The sequence below is a fragment of the Platalea leucorodia genome, assembly GCF_965183815.1.
Source record: "Platalea leucorodia genome assembly, chromosome: 13".
In the NCBI taxonomy this organism is placed as follows: domain Eukaryota; kingdom Metazoa; phylum Chordata; class Aves; order Pelecaniformes; family Threskiornithidae; genus Platalea; species Platalea leucorodia.
In genome coordinates, this window is record NC_138835.1 from 16,737,912 (window position 1) to 16,755,668 (window position 17,757).

At 63.1% G+C, this 17,757-nt stretch overlaps 1 protein-coding gene across 1 annotated transcript; it reads right to left on the bottom strand.

Moving 5' to 3' along the window:
- Nucleotides 1-9,596: 9,596 nt before the first annotated feature.
- On the bottom strand, nt 9,597-15,519 carry COMMD7 (COMM domain containing 7). Its single transcript, XM_082325631.1, has 9 exons — nt 15,398-15,519; nt 13,851-13,904; nt 13,648-13,750; nt 11,985-12,041; nt 11,868-11,905; nt 11,203-11,293; nt 11,032-11,081; nt 10,469-10,517; nt 9,597-9,947 (listed from the first exon to the last, which is right to left on the bottom strand). Exons 1-9 carry the CDS (start codon nt 15,479-15,481, stop codon nt 9,871-9,873), a joined length of 603 nt encoding a protein of 200 aa, XP_082181757.1. The 5' UTR covers nt 15,482-15,519; the 3' UTR covers nt 9,597-9,870.
- Nucleotides 15,520-17,757: the final 2,238 nt, after the last annotated feature.

Below are 17,757 nucleotides of genomic sequence, written 5' to 3' on the forward strand. Positions count from 1 at the left end.
CCCCCAGCCGGTGCCCGGCCGCCCCCCCGCAGCCGCCGCAGCGCGGGCAGCTGGGGCCGGCGTGGAGGCGCAGCCGCGGTCCCGCGTGTCCCCGCCGGCCCCGCGCGGCCCGGCCCGGCCCGGCCGGTCCCCGCCGCGGGGAGGGAGGGGAAGGGAGAGGAGGGGAGAAGCGGCCGCGGCGCGGCGGGGGTGTCCGGTGCCCCGGGCCGGCGGGGAGCGCTCGGTGCCGCCCCGCAGCCGGGGGCGGGGAGCGGCGGGGGGGGCCGAGGCGGGGGCCGGCTCCTGCCCGGCGGGGGGGGGGGCCCTGCGCTGCAGGCAGCTGCCTTCAGCCCTGCCAGCTGCCTGGTCCCGGGCCTCCGCTCCGCCGGGCTGCGCCCGCCTGCAGAGGGGCTGCTGGGCTGCAAGCGCTCCGCCGCGCAAGGGCCGCACCCGGGGCAGCCGCCCGGCTGCGGGGCTTCGGGGAGCGGCCCCGGGCTGCAGGGACGGGGCATCTCCCGGCCGCGGAGCCGGGGGGGCGGCAGCAGCACGCCAAGCCCCGTCCCGCGGGGGCTTGGTCCGCCCCGGCCCTCGCCGTGGGAGCCATCCTCGCCGTGGGAGCCATCCACGCCGCACGCCCACGGCTGCCGAGGGCTGCAGCGGCCCGGGCCGCGGCGTGCCTTCACCGGGCTGCAGCCCAGCTGCGGTGCCCCCCCTGCCACAGGGGCCCTGTGCCCAGCGGGTCCCTCCTCTTCATCTGCACCCGGGGATCTGCAGGCGACGGTCCTGCCAGGGCCGGGGGCAGGGAGCTCCCGCACGCCCCAGGGCTCGCCTGAGCCGCTGCGTGGGGTCGGGGTGGCAGCGGGCCCATCGCCCGCACCGGGCCCTGGCAGTGCTGCGGCGCAGGAGCGAGTGTCGTGGCCTTGGCGGTGCCACCGGGCCGGGCCCCCGGTGCTCCCCGCAGCACCCACTGTGCAGGCAGGGTGCCCCCGCGCTCCCGATTACCATCTTGTTTGGAGCTGCTGCAGCAACTGTAATTTGATGCTCTCAAAGTTGGTGTTTACAAGGGACAAGGCAGCCATCAGAGGGCTCTTCTTGTTCTCCCAGTGAAAGCATATTCCTCTCTCCGCAGCGTGCGGCTGCTGTGTGCCAAGCGCTGCCCGGGTTACACCGAGCATCTTTCAGAAACACCTTATGGGGTCAGCACCTCCGGAGCCGCTGTGCTGCCCAGGCAGCGGGGTCGGGGACCCCACAGCGGGGTGTGTGGTGGGACAGCGGGTGCAGACCCTCCGGCGCAGGCGGCTGCTCAGGACCAGCCTGCTCTCCGGTGCCTGCGCCGGCCGCGCGCCGTCGGGAGGCTGCCCGCCAGGCCGGAGGTGCTGGGAGGTGGGCGAGCTGGCGGCCTGTGGGACTCATCAGCTCCCTGTTGACAAATCCTTTCACTCGCGGGCAAGCGGAGCAGGACGGAGCCTGGCGCGAGGCTTCCCAGCGCCGCTCCAGCCCCGCGACGGCTGTGTCCTCGCTGGGATGCCCCAGTGTTTCGGTTGCTGCTGGGACCCCACATGTCGCCCACCTCCCCGCGCCGTGGGTGGGCTGCTGAGCTGCCCCCAGCAGAGCCCTGGCCCCCCCAGGCCACCCCACAGCCCCACCCCGCAGGGCTCAGCTACGGAGCCGGGGAGGGCGCCTGGCATCCGCACCCTCGTCTTTTCACCAGGGCTGAAAATCGCATCGGTCGCCATGCTCCAACCCCAGTTCCCGTGCGGGCGCCCCAGCGGGGTCCGGGCACTTTGGCATTGCTCCTGCAGCACAGCGTGACGCGGGGCTGTGCCTGCCGAACAGATGGCCCCAGCGCAGGCAGCGCTGCCGCAGCCGGTGTTGTGACAGAGGGGGACCTGCTGCCCCCCGGCCGGCCCGCCGCGGCCGGGAGCGGGGAGCTGCGCCCCGGCCCTTCCGAGGGGCCCTCAGGAGGGTTGTTTGCAGAACGCCAGCGACAAGGGCAGGCTCTGCTCCAGGCGGCTCCGGGGTAGCGGCGCAGGGATCAGCAACAATAACAGCTCTGCAAGCCCTTTGTGTTGCGCCGTGTTTAGGCGATGCTGTCTGTCACGGGGCAGCAGATCCCCCGTTTGGGGGGTTTTGTGCCCCCAGCTGATGGGAGTCCTGCTGGGAGGAGAGTGAGAGATAAAAGCCAAACCAGCTGCAAGAGGGAGAAGCGTTGATGGGTGAGGCCTTGGGCGGGAGGGATTGGGGACTGCGGGCACCTGGGCTGGGGCGGGAGGCTATAAGGCAGGTTGGAAAGCAGAGCATGGTACGGCAGCGAACGGCCTTGGGAGGGGGTGAGGCTGGAGCTGGAGGCAGAGCAGGAGCACGCAGCGGGCTGGTGAGGCCATGGTGAGTGAGCTGCGGTTATTCACAGCGCTGTTACTACAGCCACCCATTTCTAACACCCTTGGCAAGGCGGGAGCACGATGTGCTCCAAGAAAGCGTGATTGCCGGGTCCTGCCCCTTGGCCCCGTGCTCGCCGCGTTGTGCAGATGGAGCTGCCGGTGCCTTGGCTTCGCTGCCTGGAGGGCGAGCGAGATGGCGGAGGGGAGGCAGGACTCGTCCTTGCGGGCAGAGCTCTGCGGGAGCGGGGACAGAGCTGACGCCATGGGGGATGGAGCTGGTGACGGGGAGAGGAGAGGCAGCCCCTGCCCTCCCTGCCGCGTCCCTGCCCCAGCCAGGAGCGCTTTTTCCTCCTTCCCCGGGGTGGAAGGAGCGCTGGGCTTGTCGCCTGCGAGGGATGGCTGTGCCGCCTGCGAGCCGCTCGTCGGCGGTGCTGGGCTTGCATCCGTGCGTCCCGCAACCCTCCGAGTGCGGTGCGGGGCCCCAGGTTGGCCTGGCTTTTCCCTCCGATCTCTCTGCTCCTGGCTGTAAGGTTGGTTTCTAGGCAGAGCCTTAGAAAAAAGCCATGCATATAAGTACTAAAAAAAGCATAATTTTATTCAATAACTGCATTGTGTGCTCAGAATTCACTTATACGTGGATGGATCAAGCAGAAAAGCTGGTGAAAAGGCGCGTGCTCCCCCTCTCCCCAGCCTGCTCCGCAGTGCTCTGCCAAAGCCGCTCCGGCCGTGCTCCGGGCGCTCCGGCCCCGTGGGCCTTGCGTCCCTCCCTCGGCCGGGCCAGCCGGCGGGGCTCTGCCTGACCCCGGGGTCCCCCGCTCCGCACCAGGGCCGGCACCCGGCCGGCCCCGCGCTCCCGCTGCCTTCCTCGGGCCTGGCCCCGCAGCGGCCGCCCGCAGCGGGGTCCCGGGCGCCCGCCAGCGTCCCGCACGCCCCGCGTGGGCGGCGGGTTGGTAACGTCTGTGCGTCTGTACGCACACATACAGCCGGCCCCTCAGCAGTGGAAGCTAAAAATACCCACCTGGCTGGGTACCCAGCTGCCATGAGGTGGCCCCTATTATTTCTCCCTATTATTTTTATTTTATTAATCTGCCCCTAGCAAAGCCAACCCGACTGATGTGCTGCCCCGACCCGGCACGTCGCGGGGTGCTGGGTGGGACGGGCTGCTCGGGCACCCTCCCCAGGTGACGGCGAGGAACGGGGACAGTCGTTTCTCAGTGTTATTGCATTTTGAGTGAATCTGGGAAGCGAGGAGGGGGTGCGCGGCCGTGATGCGGCTCCTGCCCCCGGCCCGCAGGCTGAGGCGGCGCGGGGGACCCTGCTCGGGGCAGTGGGTGCCACTGCTCACGGCTGTCGCTGCTGCAGGGGCCTGGGGGTGACGCCCGGCTCTGGGGGGTCCCTGGGGTGGCTCTGGGGCTCCCGGCTGGGAAAGTGCTGGCGGGGCTGCGGGGGCGGTGGTGCCGCTGGCCACAGGGGAGGGATCCCTCGGAGGGAGAGGGGCGGCCAATGGCGGGGGGGGGGAAGCGGTGCAGGGGGATGGAGGCCGGGATGCAGGGAGAGCTCTGTGGGATGCAGGCTGGGATGCGGGGAGCGGTGTGGGGGATGCAGGCTGGGACGCGGGGAGTGGTGCAGGGGATGCAGGGCGGGATGGAGGCCGAGATGCAGGGGATGCAGGGTGGGATGCGGGGAGCGGTGCCAGGGGATGCAGGGCGGGATGCGGGGAGAGCTCCGAGGGATGCAGGGTGGGATGGAGGCCAGGATGCGGGGAGAGCTCCGGGGGAGGCAGGGCGGGATGCAGGGAGAGCTCCGGGGGAGGCAGGGCGGGATGCAGGGAGAGCTCCGGGGGAGGCAGGGCGGGATGCAGGGAGAGCTCCGGGGGATGGAGACCGGGATGCGGGGGATGCAGGGCGGGATGGAGGCCGGGATGCGGTTGCGGTGCGGGGGGGCGCGGGATGCCCGGGGGCGCGCGGCGCTGCGCGGTGCTCTGGCGCCCCCTGCTGCCCCGCGCCGCGCACCGCAGCGGGGGGGGGCGGGGCGCGGTGCGGTGCCGTGAGTTTGCCCGGGCTCAGCCGCGCTGGGACGCGTGGGGGGCTCTGCCCGGGGCCCCCCACCCCAAACCCTGCCCCGCGGGGCTGCTGAGCCGGGAAAATGGAGGCGCCCCGCTGGGTCTCCCCGGGGAGCGCTGCCTCCACCCGCCCCTCGTCCCGCTGCGGCCCCGCAGCCGGCCCTGCCGGGAGCCGTGGGGGAACGTGCGGGGACAGCCCCAGCCCCGGGGGACGGCGGGTCCGGCCAGCTTGGCTCTGGTGTGCAGCAGGGTCCCAGCAAGGGAAGGGCCTTTGACCTTGCTTGCAGCCCCCAAATTTTCCCGCGGAAGCGCGAGCAGTGCCGCGGTGGCTGTGGGTAGCCGTGCTCCCAGCGGCCTCGGCCAAGCAACGCCTGTCCGCAGGCAGGCAGCATCCCCCTCGATCCCACCCGCTGGCGTGAGACAAAGCTTGGGGAAGGATTCGGGCTCGGCTGCGGCTGGGGACGCACGCAGTCCCTCCTCGGGCTGCTGCCCCGACACCCGGCCCGAGGGCACCGTGCGCAGGGGCTGCGGCTGCCTCGGGGCTCAGCGCTGCTCTTGCGGATGTGGGGATGCTCTGGTGCAGAGGCCGGCATGGGGATGGCACGGGGGCTCCTCGCCTGCTGTTTTGCGGCAGCCGATCACCACTGGGACTTGTTAAGAGCGTGCTTTCAAACAAAGATATTCCCCAGTGCTGTGAGATGTGTCAGCAGCACAAGGGTTAACCCTGCTTTCCCTCTCTTTCCATGGTGAACTCGGTGGCGTGGTTGGGGATAACCTCCTTAGCGGCTGCGCTGCGGCAGCGATGCCCCTGGGACAGAGCAGCCCTATAAAATGGAGCTGTGCGCTGCGGGGCACCGCTGGGAAATGGTAGCTGAGCCGCCTCGGCGGGCAGGGAGCTCCCCCCGCCGTGCGCCAGCCCGAAGCCACGGACGGGAGCTGCTGGACCCGGCTCTTGGGAACAGGGCTGGTTTGTCACGGCGGGTCCGGGTGCTGGTAACGAAGCTGTGCCCACAAGGGAAGCCGTGGCAATCGGTCCCGGCTAGGGCTGCCCCGAGGGTGCTGGGTGCTGTGAGGGGCCAGCCCAGCCCTGACCCCGCAGCTGGGGGGGCTCCTCTCTGGGCTGGGCTCCGAAACGGCCCCGGGGACCCTGCTCCCCCTCGGCCGCCTGCAGAGCGGGTGCTCGGGGCTGGGGTCGGGGCTGGCAACGTGGGTGCACGCAGGGGCCTCGGCACCGGCCCTCAGGGCATCCACGTTGTGCCAACCGCGCAGCCCCGAGCCCCGCGGTGGGGTCTGGGGAAGCCCGGCGATCCCCTCCCCATCTGCTGCGTCTCAGGGCCAGCTCCCGCCGTCCTCCTCGGCGCTGGCGCCCGGGAATTGTTTGCTGCCTGTGCTGTTGTGCCACAGGCCCTGTTTCTGGTGGCCACCTCCCCGTGCTGGGGGAGAAGATGGGTTCCTTATGCCGGAGCATTCATTTGCTCCGCTGATCGACAGCCTGCGGTCTGGCTGAGCAACCCCAATTGTTCCCAGTGTGCCGGGACAAAGAAGTGCCTAGAGAGATGGCAAGGCTTAGGAGAAGAGGACATGCTAGGAATATTTCCACTGCCTTGGACGCCACCAGTATTTTTTCACCGCTCCAGCAAGAATGGGAGGCAGCAGCCCAGTTTCACAGGCAGGCTGGGATGCCTCCCTGCCTGTCCCGAGCAGGGCGGGCGCAGAAGCTGGTCCCAAGGCAGGCTGAGGGCGGGTTCCTGGGGAGCGCGTCCTCAGCAATGGCACGGCGCCGCACCGAGCGCAGCGCTCGCCGGTGAGGCAGGCAGACACCAGGGGCCTCTCCCCGGAGCACGGGCCACGGGAGCCCCACGCACCCCCAGCAGGGCCCTGCCGGCATGGGGCGAGGAGGGCAGGACTGGCTTCACCAGCCACGCTGCTCTGTGCGGGATTAACGCCGTCATGGAGGCAATGCCCTTTCCATTCCCCCGGCGCTGGTGCTCAGCCAGGCCAGGCACCACGCCGTGGGCTTTGCCTGGCACGGGGCTGACCTCCGGGCTGCTCCTGGGGCCGCTGCCTGCCGGTTCTTCTCCCCGGCTTGTCTCACCTGCCACGGCTCATTCCCAGCTGTTGGCCAACTCCGAGATTTGTTGCCCTGTTTTGCAAACAGGAAAGCTGGGACAGGGATAAAGACCAAGCTTTCAAAGCCCTTGGCATGGAGCGGCTCCCGGCGAGGTCTGCGAAAGCAGGGGGTTCCCACGGGAGATCGGCCGGTTCCCACGCGACCTGCTCAAGGTCAGGCAGAGCAGGCAGCGAGCCCCGGTTCCTTCCTTCCCCGGCGGCCCGCGGGCCGCAGGCAGGGGCGGAAGCGGAGCCTGCGTCTGCTGCGCCACCTCCGAGCAGGGGGAGGGCGGCGGGCGCCGCCGAGGCTTTTGTTCTTGGGGCTTGGAGGGCTCACACGTGAAGGTGTTCGCAGTGGTGAGAAGATGCCGCATCCGAAAGCATCCCGGCTCCCTCGGTCATTAGCATCTGCCGCAGCTGAGAATCGCAACTGCCTTGAATTGGTGCCGGGAAGCAACAGAGCCCGGGAGCGCAGCCCCCGTCTCCCGGCTGCCCCGGTGTGCTTTCGCAGGAGGCTGGCAGGGCTGAGCGCGTGGGATGCCTGGCAGCACGGGACCCCTTGCAGCCTGGCTCCTGGGGACTGTTCTGCCACCTCCCCTGGGTTCAGGAGAGACCGCCCGGCGGCGGGGGTGCAATAAGGGGGTCCCCGAGGCAGCAGAGGGTCCCCACAGTGGCGAGCGGGGCTGCACAAGCATCTAAGTGTGCGAGGGGGTGACTGCGCTGCGGCTTCTGCACAGCAGAGCCGCCCCTGCCCCACTGCAGCCCCCACGCCCGTGTGTCCCCCCCGCTCCCGCCCTGCAGCGGGGCCTGGGCAGGAACGGGGGGGCTGTGGCACAGCTGCCCCCGGAGGAAACGGGCCGAGAAAGCCCCCGGGAGGCAAACCGCTGCAGCAGTGCAGTTAGCTTCACCCCAAGTTGTAAGAGGCCCCTGCTTCCCCCGCGCCCGCTGTCCCGCGGAGATTAGCTCCCGGCTGGCTGGGCTTGACGGGCAGCCGGAAGAGGCAGCGCAGCGAGCGCCGCGGGGGCCGCCCGGAAACCCGGGCAAAACGGGCACCGCGGCAGCCCCTTCCCTCCCGCCTGCGGCTCGGTCCCCGCTCAGCCCTCGCCGCCCACCGAGCCCCAGCGCCGGGGGCCGGCCATTCGCTGTCGCCCTGCGCGCTGGTGGCAACGCGGCGAAGCCGGGGCCGTGCTGCGCAGGAAAGGCATGGCTGTCGCGCTGCGTTTCCCAGCGCCATGCTTGCCCCTGGTCAGCACGGTTGGGAAGGCAACCCGGTTTCCCCGCGGTTGGCGTCGCCCCGTGCCGGCGCCGCCGGAGCCGGCTCCCTCCCCGCGCCCCTTCCCCGCCGGGGCTGCCGGCTCGGCTCATGCTCAGCCAAGTGCGCGGGATGGAAGGGCGCTCCCGGGTACCGGGGAGCGCTGGCGGCGGCGCCAAGGTCACGCCGCATCCCAGCGGCGCAGCGGCAGCGTTCTAATGCCGCTGATCAGAGACGCCCGTGGGGATTGCGGAGCAGCGTGGAGGTGACCCCTGCGCTTGGGGTCAGCGGGCCGCGGCGTGCGTCAGCCCCGAGCGGCTTAATCCCAACCGGGCAGGGGGAGGAGCACGGGGGGCGGCGGATTCCTGGCCCGCAACCGAGCCTGGCATCTCCTCTGGCATCACCGTGGTCCACCTCCCGCCGTAACCGGATAGGGTTGAGTGGTGCCGCCCTGGCACCGGGAGGATGAGGAGAAATAATAGGAACAGGCAGCAGAAAATGTAAAGAATAAAAATTCCTTTTGTCTTGAGAAAGCAGCCCTTCAGACATTTTCTTCCTCCCTGAAATAGCTTTTCCTGCCACCCAAAAGGAGATGGAATATTTTGCAGGGCATTATTTCAGAGGATTTTTTTTTTTTTTCAATTTCACCCTAATCATGTGACAAAGCTGGAAATGCTTGTGAATGGCCCGATACGTGGGAAAATAAATACGCAAACACTGTCCCCGGGTTTGCCAGCAGGATTCCCCGAGCTGTTTCCCGAACGCTGGGTTCAGCCCGTACGCGTTATCGGTTCTAGTCACTCGTGCAGGACCGCGTGAAATGCAATGCAGAAAATCGCTGGCTTTTCTGCAAGCTGAAAACCTGCGGGCAAAGCTGCGAGCTGCAGGGAGCCTTGCGACTCCCTTCTCACAGAAACCGTGGTTTTGTGCACGGCTTTGGCTGGAGCAGAGGCAGGCGCAGGGGGCCGCAGTGCTGCTTCCCCCCCAGCAGGCTCGCAGGACGCCACGGGACGCCGAATGACTGTGGGTGTGGGCTGGAAACGGAGGGGATCTTACTGGTGCTGCTGGTATTTACCCCGGTGCTGCAGCTCGTTCCCTCCGCTGCGACTGCCGAGTGCGTCAGGGACACGGGGGTGCCTCGGGAAACGCCGGCGGCGGAGGGAGCGCGCTGTGAGCGAGCCTCGTTCAGCTCCGCGCTGCGGGCGCGGTGAGCTCCGGCTGCCAAGAGGCGCTGGACAATTGGACGGTTCGGCACGGGGGAGCCTCGGTGCGCGTACCATCTCCCGCCGCCCCGTGCCGGGTCAGGGGCTCCCCTCTGCTTCCCGACCAAGAGCTCACCCTCGCCGTTAGACAGCCGAGGAGTCGAGCTCACGGGGTTTGGACCCATGCCCAGAAGGGAGCGGGCCGGGTCTACCTGCGCCAGGACCCGCCAACTGCCGGCTAGAGAGCCGCTCGCCAGAGCCCAGCGCACGCAAACCACATTTATCCGGTCACCCCCGAGATGCTTTTCCCCCTGTGCGCGGAGGCAGATGTTTGGTTGTTTAAGATTTAAAATCATCTACCACTGGGATGCTTGTCAGTAATGAGGCAGGACTGGGAAGGACGTAACCAATCCATTTCTCAACGCAGGAGAAGGGAGAGGCTCGGAAGCGAGCAGGCAGGGAGTCACCAGGTCAGAGGCTCTCCTTGCCTCCCTTGTCCGCTCTGCTGAATTCTTCCAAGCTTGAGAACGATTGCTTGTTTCTCTTTTTCTCAAAAAATCAAATTCTGATACAAATGGGGCAGGATGGGAATGAGTTTATTTCTTTGCTGTTTTAATACAAGTATCCACATATTTCTGACCACGATTCCTCATAACAGTATAAAAAAAAAAAAGAAGAGACGAGTGGACTCGTAGCTGCTTTGAAACACGTGCAGTGTCAGGTTCTGCGGGATTGATGAGTCCTTCTGGGCCGTGACACCACTGCTTGTTGCACAGCCCTGTCTTCTCTTACAAAGGTGTTGGAGTCAGCTGGGAAGAGCGGCTCTGCAGGCCCACGAGGAGAAAATAAACATCCTGGACAGATGTCGGGTCAGGCCATGCAGTTTCAGCTGAAGCTTTCCAGACTGGTCTTGACCCGTTCCATTTCATGCAGAAAACTGTAGAACTGGGGCAAAGTTAACTCTGCAGAAAAAAGAGGCATCGAGTCTTACATTTCAGGTTACGCTTGCAACGTTGGGAAAGCCACTCTGGTGCTACCGCAGAGCAACTCTGTTCACCGAAGCCGGCAGGATTAGACACGGGCACTCTCGCAGCCGTTTCACGCTAGCTGGGCTGCACGGGATCCCGGGCTAGGATTCTCCCAACAGCAACCAACGCCCGGGAACCGTTTTACTTTCTTCATCTGCCATGCTGCTCTGGCCGCTTTTCACGGCTCCACGGCATATCTGTATTTACTTAGGCAAAGACGTGAAGCCTGCCCCCAGTCAGCGCTCCCAAATACCTCCGGAGCGGTCGCGGCGGGAGAGGCCAGGACAGGAGCAGCGGCAGCAGCCGAGCGACGCTCTCGCACGGACCCGCGCTGGGTCCGCGCCCAAGGCTCCCCCAGCACCCCCCGGGAGCTCAAGGCTCCCCCAGCACCCCCCGGGAGCTCTGTGCTGCCGCTCCGCTTTGCGCTTGCTTCTTTTCCAGAGCTGTTAACTCACCTATATACACGTTTTCCATTTGGCTCCCTTTTTTAATCACCAGCTTCAGCTTGGGGGAAGAAAAAGCAGAGGTATTTTAATTCAGAGAGACCTATACTCTGAGCACCATGGAAAGACAGAAGTACAGGGGCCTGCTGCGAGTTCCAGATGGGCGGAGCGCTGCAAGCTCACACACCCTTGACAGGCCTTTGGGGAAGTGTCACAGTAGGACCAGATCCCTTAGGCGCCGGGAGGATCTCTGGAAGTCCGTACAAACGACCGCGTTTCCCCTCCCTCCCCAAGACAGCGTGACCTTTGCTAGAGCGAGCTTTTTGAACAGCTTTGCAGAGCGGGCTACGCTCCTGTGATACGCGGTGTCTTCAGGAGAGAAACAACTAGCAGCGCGCCTGCTATCTGCTGGCAGTTGCACTCAAAGACCAAGGCAGATGCTCTGTTGCAGAGCCTGTTCCTACGAGATCTGGCTTCCCTCTCGTTCCTCTCGCAGCCGGTGCTTCCCACGTGCCTGGTCCCAGCTCGTTCCCTACCCGCGCTACAACCTGAACTCTCTGATGTAGGAGACTTACCTGTAAGAAGATACTTCCCACTTTTTCCAGTTCGCTGCTCCCAGCAGTCACTGAGTCGGAAAGAAGAGAAGGGAGATGATCTGTTAGCTAAACTGTGAAATAAAAAGTTATTTAGCTGAGAGCTGCTGTTGGGTTTCCCAACCCATTCAGTTGATGTTTTAGCTCTATTACCTCCAAATTTCCACTCCATATCTATCAGCTGGTTAATCATCAGCGTCTGACCAACAGCCAGGCGTGTTAGGGTGGGGGAATTCACCTTCCACTGCAAGAGCAAAAGACACACAAGCGATCAGTTCAGAGAGGCCTCTAGTTATGTTACCTGCAATTTCAACATGAACTGGAGACTAGGCAGGCTGATGGCAGAAGTCAAAGCGGAGGTGTGTAAAGGGGCAAACTAAAGCGGTCGGGAGGGCTTTCAAAGATGTCCGAGTCCTGCTAGGATTCCCACCCGCCTTGTCGCTGCTGCACGTGAAACTCGCCGCTTTTGTTGTAACACCGGTTCAGTGTAACGATATCGCGCAAAAAGTCGCGTGTTCGCGTAACTGCGTGACCCCGGGGCTCGAAGCACGCAAAGGAGGAAAGCGATCGAATGAAAGCCGCAGAGAAGTGCAGGAACCGCGGAACCAGCGAGATGGAGGCCACGGCACACCAGAGGTATCATTAGACAGAGTTATCCTTATCAGCTACCCGAGGATCTTCAGTTCAAAATTCTGAGCTGGTTTTGAAGAAAATACCCAAAGCGCTGACGCATCTCAGTATCACAGCGGGGTTTTACAAGTTCCCACTCAAAGACTGTCATTTTGTTAGCTTAGAAACAAGCAGAAAGATATTAATACCTGTTCTGCAAAGTAACTGGCTTTCTCTTCACTGAGGCCTGTGGGGGAAACCAGAGGAGATTACTATACGTGATAAATATTAATTATCTTTTATTTAGTGAAAGTCAGGTGACCTACCTAGAGCAATAAAATCTGCTCTGACTTGTTCGGAAGACAAATTCCTCTTCAGGGCACCTGAATAAACAATGCAAAGAAGAAAAGTCACTTTTTACTGAGTCAAACCAATCTTTACGGAGTCGAATAAAGGCAGGGAGGGAGACCCTGCGAAAGCAAGCCTCTGTTCTGGGGCTGTGTTTTGAAACAAACCACAGCTCGTCAAGATAGGAAATACAGTTGTGCCTGCTGGTATCTTTGCAGATGCCCAGTGCTTTAAAAGTCAGGGTGACGGGAGCGCCGGAGAGCAGGGAGAGATTTCCTTGCAGGTAGCCATGGGAACAGCAGCAGCAGTTGTGTTTTGAAGTTGCTGCTTTCGCTCCTATAGAAGCTTTGCTTGTTAAAGGAGAACTGTTAAGGCTGGCAGGCTCCTAATTTGACCTACCTGCTGTGTTTTGGATTATGGGTGTGAACGTGTGCATATAACACTTTCCCCTGCTGCGCCTGCCTCCTTTGTTCTGGGGCGAAGGCAGCACATGGAAGTTTACAAGGATTCTGTTCTCTGAAGCCAAGAGCAGGAATCTCATAAATTCAAAGAGACTGCCAGTCCCACGTGGCTTTCTGTCTGTGCAGCACACAGGCAAAGTTATCTGCCCTAATCTGTTCCGATACCGGCTGCGGCATCCCAGAGCTAACGAAGAGGTACAACGGGATTGGAGCCAGTGCACGCAGCCAGGAACGATGAGACCGAATGCACCTGGTCCAGAATCGGGAAGGGAGAAAATGCCGATTCCACGTTAAATACCCGCAAGACAGCTGTAGGAAAGGAAATTATTCATTGCTACTCCTGGACAGAAGAAATGGCTTGAAGTAGTAGAACGAAAGTCTAGAGCAAACGCAGGAAACAGTTGTGCGTGCCTTCACTGCTGTGAAGAAAGTTACGGGGAACCCAGGACAGGACAGCAGCAAGGGACTATCGGTAACAAGAAGGATCAATGGGAGGAACGTGCAGCGGAGGTGTGCGGTGCATTATCAAACGGCAGCCACGCCATCGGAGTAATCTCATAAAGTGCTGGAGTCTGGGGTATTCACGGGGAATCCCCCTGCCCCTCTTCCCCACTATTTAGGAATGTGAAACTGCTGGACACAGAAGCGTTTTTCTAAAACAAGACTGCAAGGACAGATGTCTCCTTTACGTGGCCTAGAACTATGCCGGTTTGCAGCCCGCTCTAGAGCGGCGTGTACACTGTCTTATCTGTCCCAAACAGCGCTTGTCCTTGCAGGAATTACAGTACTGGGTCACTTGGATGGAAGTTCCTACAAAGACTTGGTGCCAACATAAGGCTGCGCTGGTCTGGCAAAAATGGATTTACAGGTACAAGTTAAACCAAGCGCCGTCACAGTGTTGTGCTTGCATTTAACGCATAGATACTTAAGCGAGCTTAGTTAAGCCTGTGAAATGTGTGTGCAGGCAGGGTGTAAAGAATACAGCAAAGCCTGAGTAACCAAACAGGGGTATTTCAACAGGAGAATTTTTGATTCTTAAACGCTAAGCCGTTTATTAGCTACCATTAGCAGTTATTGTGCAAACCAAGCCCGCTGCAGTTCTGAAGACACACTTTAGCAGCATGCAGGAATGGACGCAGTAGTTTGGCCTCAGGGTAGCATATGCAAATGTATCACTTACCATTAGGTACCAGAAGAATACTTTTGACAATGTTTTTCAGGGGGCCCAAGCTGATTTTATTCATGGTGGCAAAGTCTGAGAGCTGAGTCAGAAACCTTTCTACCTGCTCAAGAGAAAGAGCAGGGAGACAATCTTATCTCTGCATGCTTCTCACCAGAGCGCTGCATTCACAGCTGCCCCTCCGCGTTCTGCGCATGCCTTACCTCCTTGGGCTCTGTTAGAAAGCGGAAGAGCACCTCAGTCAGCGCTGAGAATTGCTGTAAAGAAACAGGAGAGTTACGGACTGGGGCATCAGCACGCTTCATTTCTCCGCACCTCGCCACCCCCATCACCGCCACGACTAGGTGGTGGTGCTCCACCTTGACGCAGCTCCGCCTGCCCCCAGTACATTGCTCCCAGAGTTTGACCTCCCGTGCTGGCAGGGTACCCCCGTCCTCGGCATTACAAGATGCCTATGGATGGGGCTTGCTCACGGATGCTTTTCAGAGACTCTCAAAGGGTTTGAGCAGCTGGTAGCTGGCGCTGCACAGGGCTTTTGTGACTCGTGGCTAATCGGAAGCTGCTGTTCTATCCTGTGTAATCCAAAAACTGTGAATGGGAAAAGACGCAAACATCTACTCTCATGTTTCACAAATCCCATGGGGCAACCAGACTAACTCGGGAAAGGAAAAGAACTGGTTAAAGGTCTACTCACTGCCTTCAGTTTTCTGAGCGTGCAGCTGGCAGGGCTGGAGAGCCTGCCTGTAGGGCAGAGCACCACCACCCTCCCTCCCTCCTCTGCCGGCACCAGCGCTGGCCATGACGTGGGTATGGCCGGCTGCTCTGTGTCTGCACGTGGCTCATGGCATCCTACCCTCGTCATCAGTCCTGTAACCCTGTAACCGGGCTGTTACCCACGGTTCTGCCAAGCTGAGCTCAAAAAGCCTCAGCTATTCCACTAACTCCAGCGCAAGCTGAACCAGCTCCTGGGATGCGGCTGCACAGCCGGTGTGTCGGCGGCCCGGAGGCACACGTGCACCGCCAACCGGGACAGGAGGGCGGTGGGGTGGCAATCACAACCCCAACGCTGTGCAGTCCCACCGAGAAACACCACTGCTCGACAGGACCCCGCTGCTCACACAGGGCACGGCGTGAGCCCCTTCCTCAGGAACGCCCTGCAGCCTGAAAAACAAGCTGCCGCGGTGCGCGGGGCTCGCCCGGCCAGGTGCGGGGCTGTGCCGCTGAGCTCGGCGCCACTCTCCGCAACCCTGCCTCAGACACCAGAAAACGCGGTTCCCTTCTGGAGCAGGCTGAGACCCGGCAGGGACCCTGGCACTGGGGCCCGGACTGGGCCCGGCACCGGGGCTGCGGGGCCTGGAGGCCTGACGGGGCCCGGCACCGGCACGGCGGGGCCTGACTGGGCCCAGCACCAGGGCTGCGGGGCCTGGAGGCCCGACTGGGCCCGGCACCAGGGCTGCGGGGCCTGGAGGCCCGACTGGGCCCGGCACCGGGGCTGCGGGGCCTGACTGGGCCCGGTACCGGGGCTGCGGGGCCTGGAGGCCCGACGGGGCCCGGCACCGGCGCTCTGGGGCCTGCTGGGCCCGATACCGGGGCTGCTCCGGAGCTGCGGGGCCGGCTGGGCCCGGCACCCCGGGTGGCGGCTCGCCCCGGCCGGCTGCGGCTGCCCTGGAGCCGGCGGCCCCGCGGGCTCCGGGGCCGGGGCTGCTCCCGCGGCGGCGCCCCGCCCTCCCCCGGCCCGGCCCGGCCCCACCTGGGCGCTGAGCTGGTTGAGGTTGTGCATGTCGCCGCTCACCGCCTCCGGCACCGGGTCGCGGGTGAAGTTGAGCAGCCCCATGGCGGCGGCCGCGGCTCCGCCCGCCCCGCCCGGCCCCGCCGCCGCCGCCCGCCTCAGCCTGAGCATTGGCGGCCGCACTTTCCGCACCGCCGCCGCCCCCGGCCCCCGGCCCCGCACCGGCGGAGGGGGGCGGCTGAGGGCACCCGGTGGGGCTCCCCCCGCGCTCCATCGCCGGCCCGGCCCGGCCCGGCCCCTGGCGCGCCCCGAGGTCGCCCCTGCAGCCGCTGCCCGAGCCCCCGCCGTTGGCCCGGCGCCGGCGGGGCCGGGGGCCCGGGGCTCTCGGCAGCGCTGTGCCCGGGCCCCGCGGCCAGGCGTCGGGGGCGGCAGCGGGGCGGGGGGGGGGCCTGGCCGCGGCCGCTCCCGCAGGGCCTCGGGCGCCATTGACCGGTCCCGGAGAGCAGCCGCCGTGGGGGGAAGGTGTGGGGCAGCCTCTTGCTGCCCTCCCCGAGCCGGGGCGGTGCAGCCCCCGAGGGAGAGCTGCGGTGCAGGCCTATGGCGGTGTGCTTCTGCTAACGAGTGTTGGCTCTTCATTCCGCTGAGATCTGCGCCCTAGAGATGTTCAGCCACGTGTTTAATTTTATGCACTTGATCACTTCCGTGGCCGGTAAAACGTCTGCTGGCCGGTAAGCGCGGAGCCTAAGCGGCAGGCGAGAAGGGAGAGCGGCGGGTACCCTCTGTGCGGAGGCCTGAGCGTCACCTGCGGGGTGGAGGTCTGGCTGCCGGCCGAACGGTGCAGGTTGGCTTTCTGTACAAAAACCTCAAATAAACTGTTTAAAAAACAGAGTTTATAGGGTGAATGGGTTTTTTTTTCCCCTGAAAATTCCACTTAGGACCCAACACTCGGGTGCGAGTTTCCCCCTCTAGATGCCACCCCAGGCTGCCCGCTGCGGAGCCCAGCGCAGGCTGACGGTGGCCGGTGGCCGGTGGCCCGGGGCAGGGCAGCTCGTGTCCCACGGCTGGGCTCCCTGGGGTGGGCAGGCGTCGGGTAAGGAAGGCGAAGAGGCAGCTCAGCCCGGACAGATAGTGTCTCGTGTCACGGGGGTCAGGGTCTCACAGGGAGGTTTTAACCCCGTTCTCACGATAACCCGTAAGCAGGAGGTCCGCTGATGCAGAGACGTGCAGGAAGGCAGGTGAGTTGGACAATCGCCTTCTCACCCTCTGTTACACGGTCTCGTTTCTGTTTCTGCTCCGGAGGAAGGCCTTGATCCAGAAAACTGGATGTATTCCCACTGAGAACCATGGAGCTGATCGCACACTTCAAGACTCCCTTGCCTTAAGCTGCTACTTCGTGGCTTTCCAAGAGCAGGAAAATAGGCTCTCCGGCAGTTATTTCACTGTCAGCGTGAATGTGTCGGACCCATTTTCTCTGGGAAGGTGTTCGCTGGCTGCCCAGGGCCAGTACAAAAGCCTTTGTGGAGGTAAAACTGCAGCAGCCCACGAGGCTTCTGCTTTATTACCGACACTTTCAATTGCAAATGAGAGCGTAGGCATTTTATAGTGCCTTTCATTGCGAAGATATCCCAGTAGTGGTTCATAAACAAGGAGTTAAGCAGCAAAGTACCACTAATGATGAGGGGTTAAGAGATATTTACTGGTGGTCTGGCTGGAAATAGCATTCACATTCAGCTTCCTCTCCTCCCGCTCCCTCCTAGCCCAGCTGGGGGATTTTCTGTTTCGTATCCACAGGGAGGAACGCTGTACCTCGACAGAATGGGGTGGTTGAGGTGAAAACACCCCATGTGGGGGTGCTTGCAGGATTTGACCCTAAATATTTAGGACACCTTAAAACAAGGTGCAAATGTTTCACGTTGGAACAATTTAGCAGGTTCTGTGGTGAACTGGCCACGTCGGCATGTTTAAACCACGGGACGTGCTTGTCTGTAAAAAATAGTTAATCTTAACTAAAACTCACTCAGGGAGGTGGATGGACTGGGTAGCACGGGATGCCCGTGCCTGTGAGCACGATATTCCCTCTGGCTTTAACGTGTTGCATACAGCCTTATGTAAATTGTCCTAAGTGTAAATTAATAATTGCAGTTAATTACCACGCATTTTCACAACCACCAAAATTCATTCACCTGTACTGTGTGGCCGAAAAACTGAAACAAGGAAAGAGGCAATTCTGGGTCTGGTTTGGATGGTGGGATTAGCTGTGCAGGAGCAGCCTGCGACTGGCCTTTATGTCCCTGTGCCTGGCCTTTACGTCCCTGTGACCGGCCTTTACGTCCCCGCGCCTTCCCAGGGTGATGCTCTGGGAGCTGCCGGAGGACGGTCCC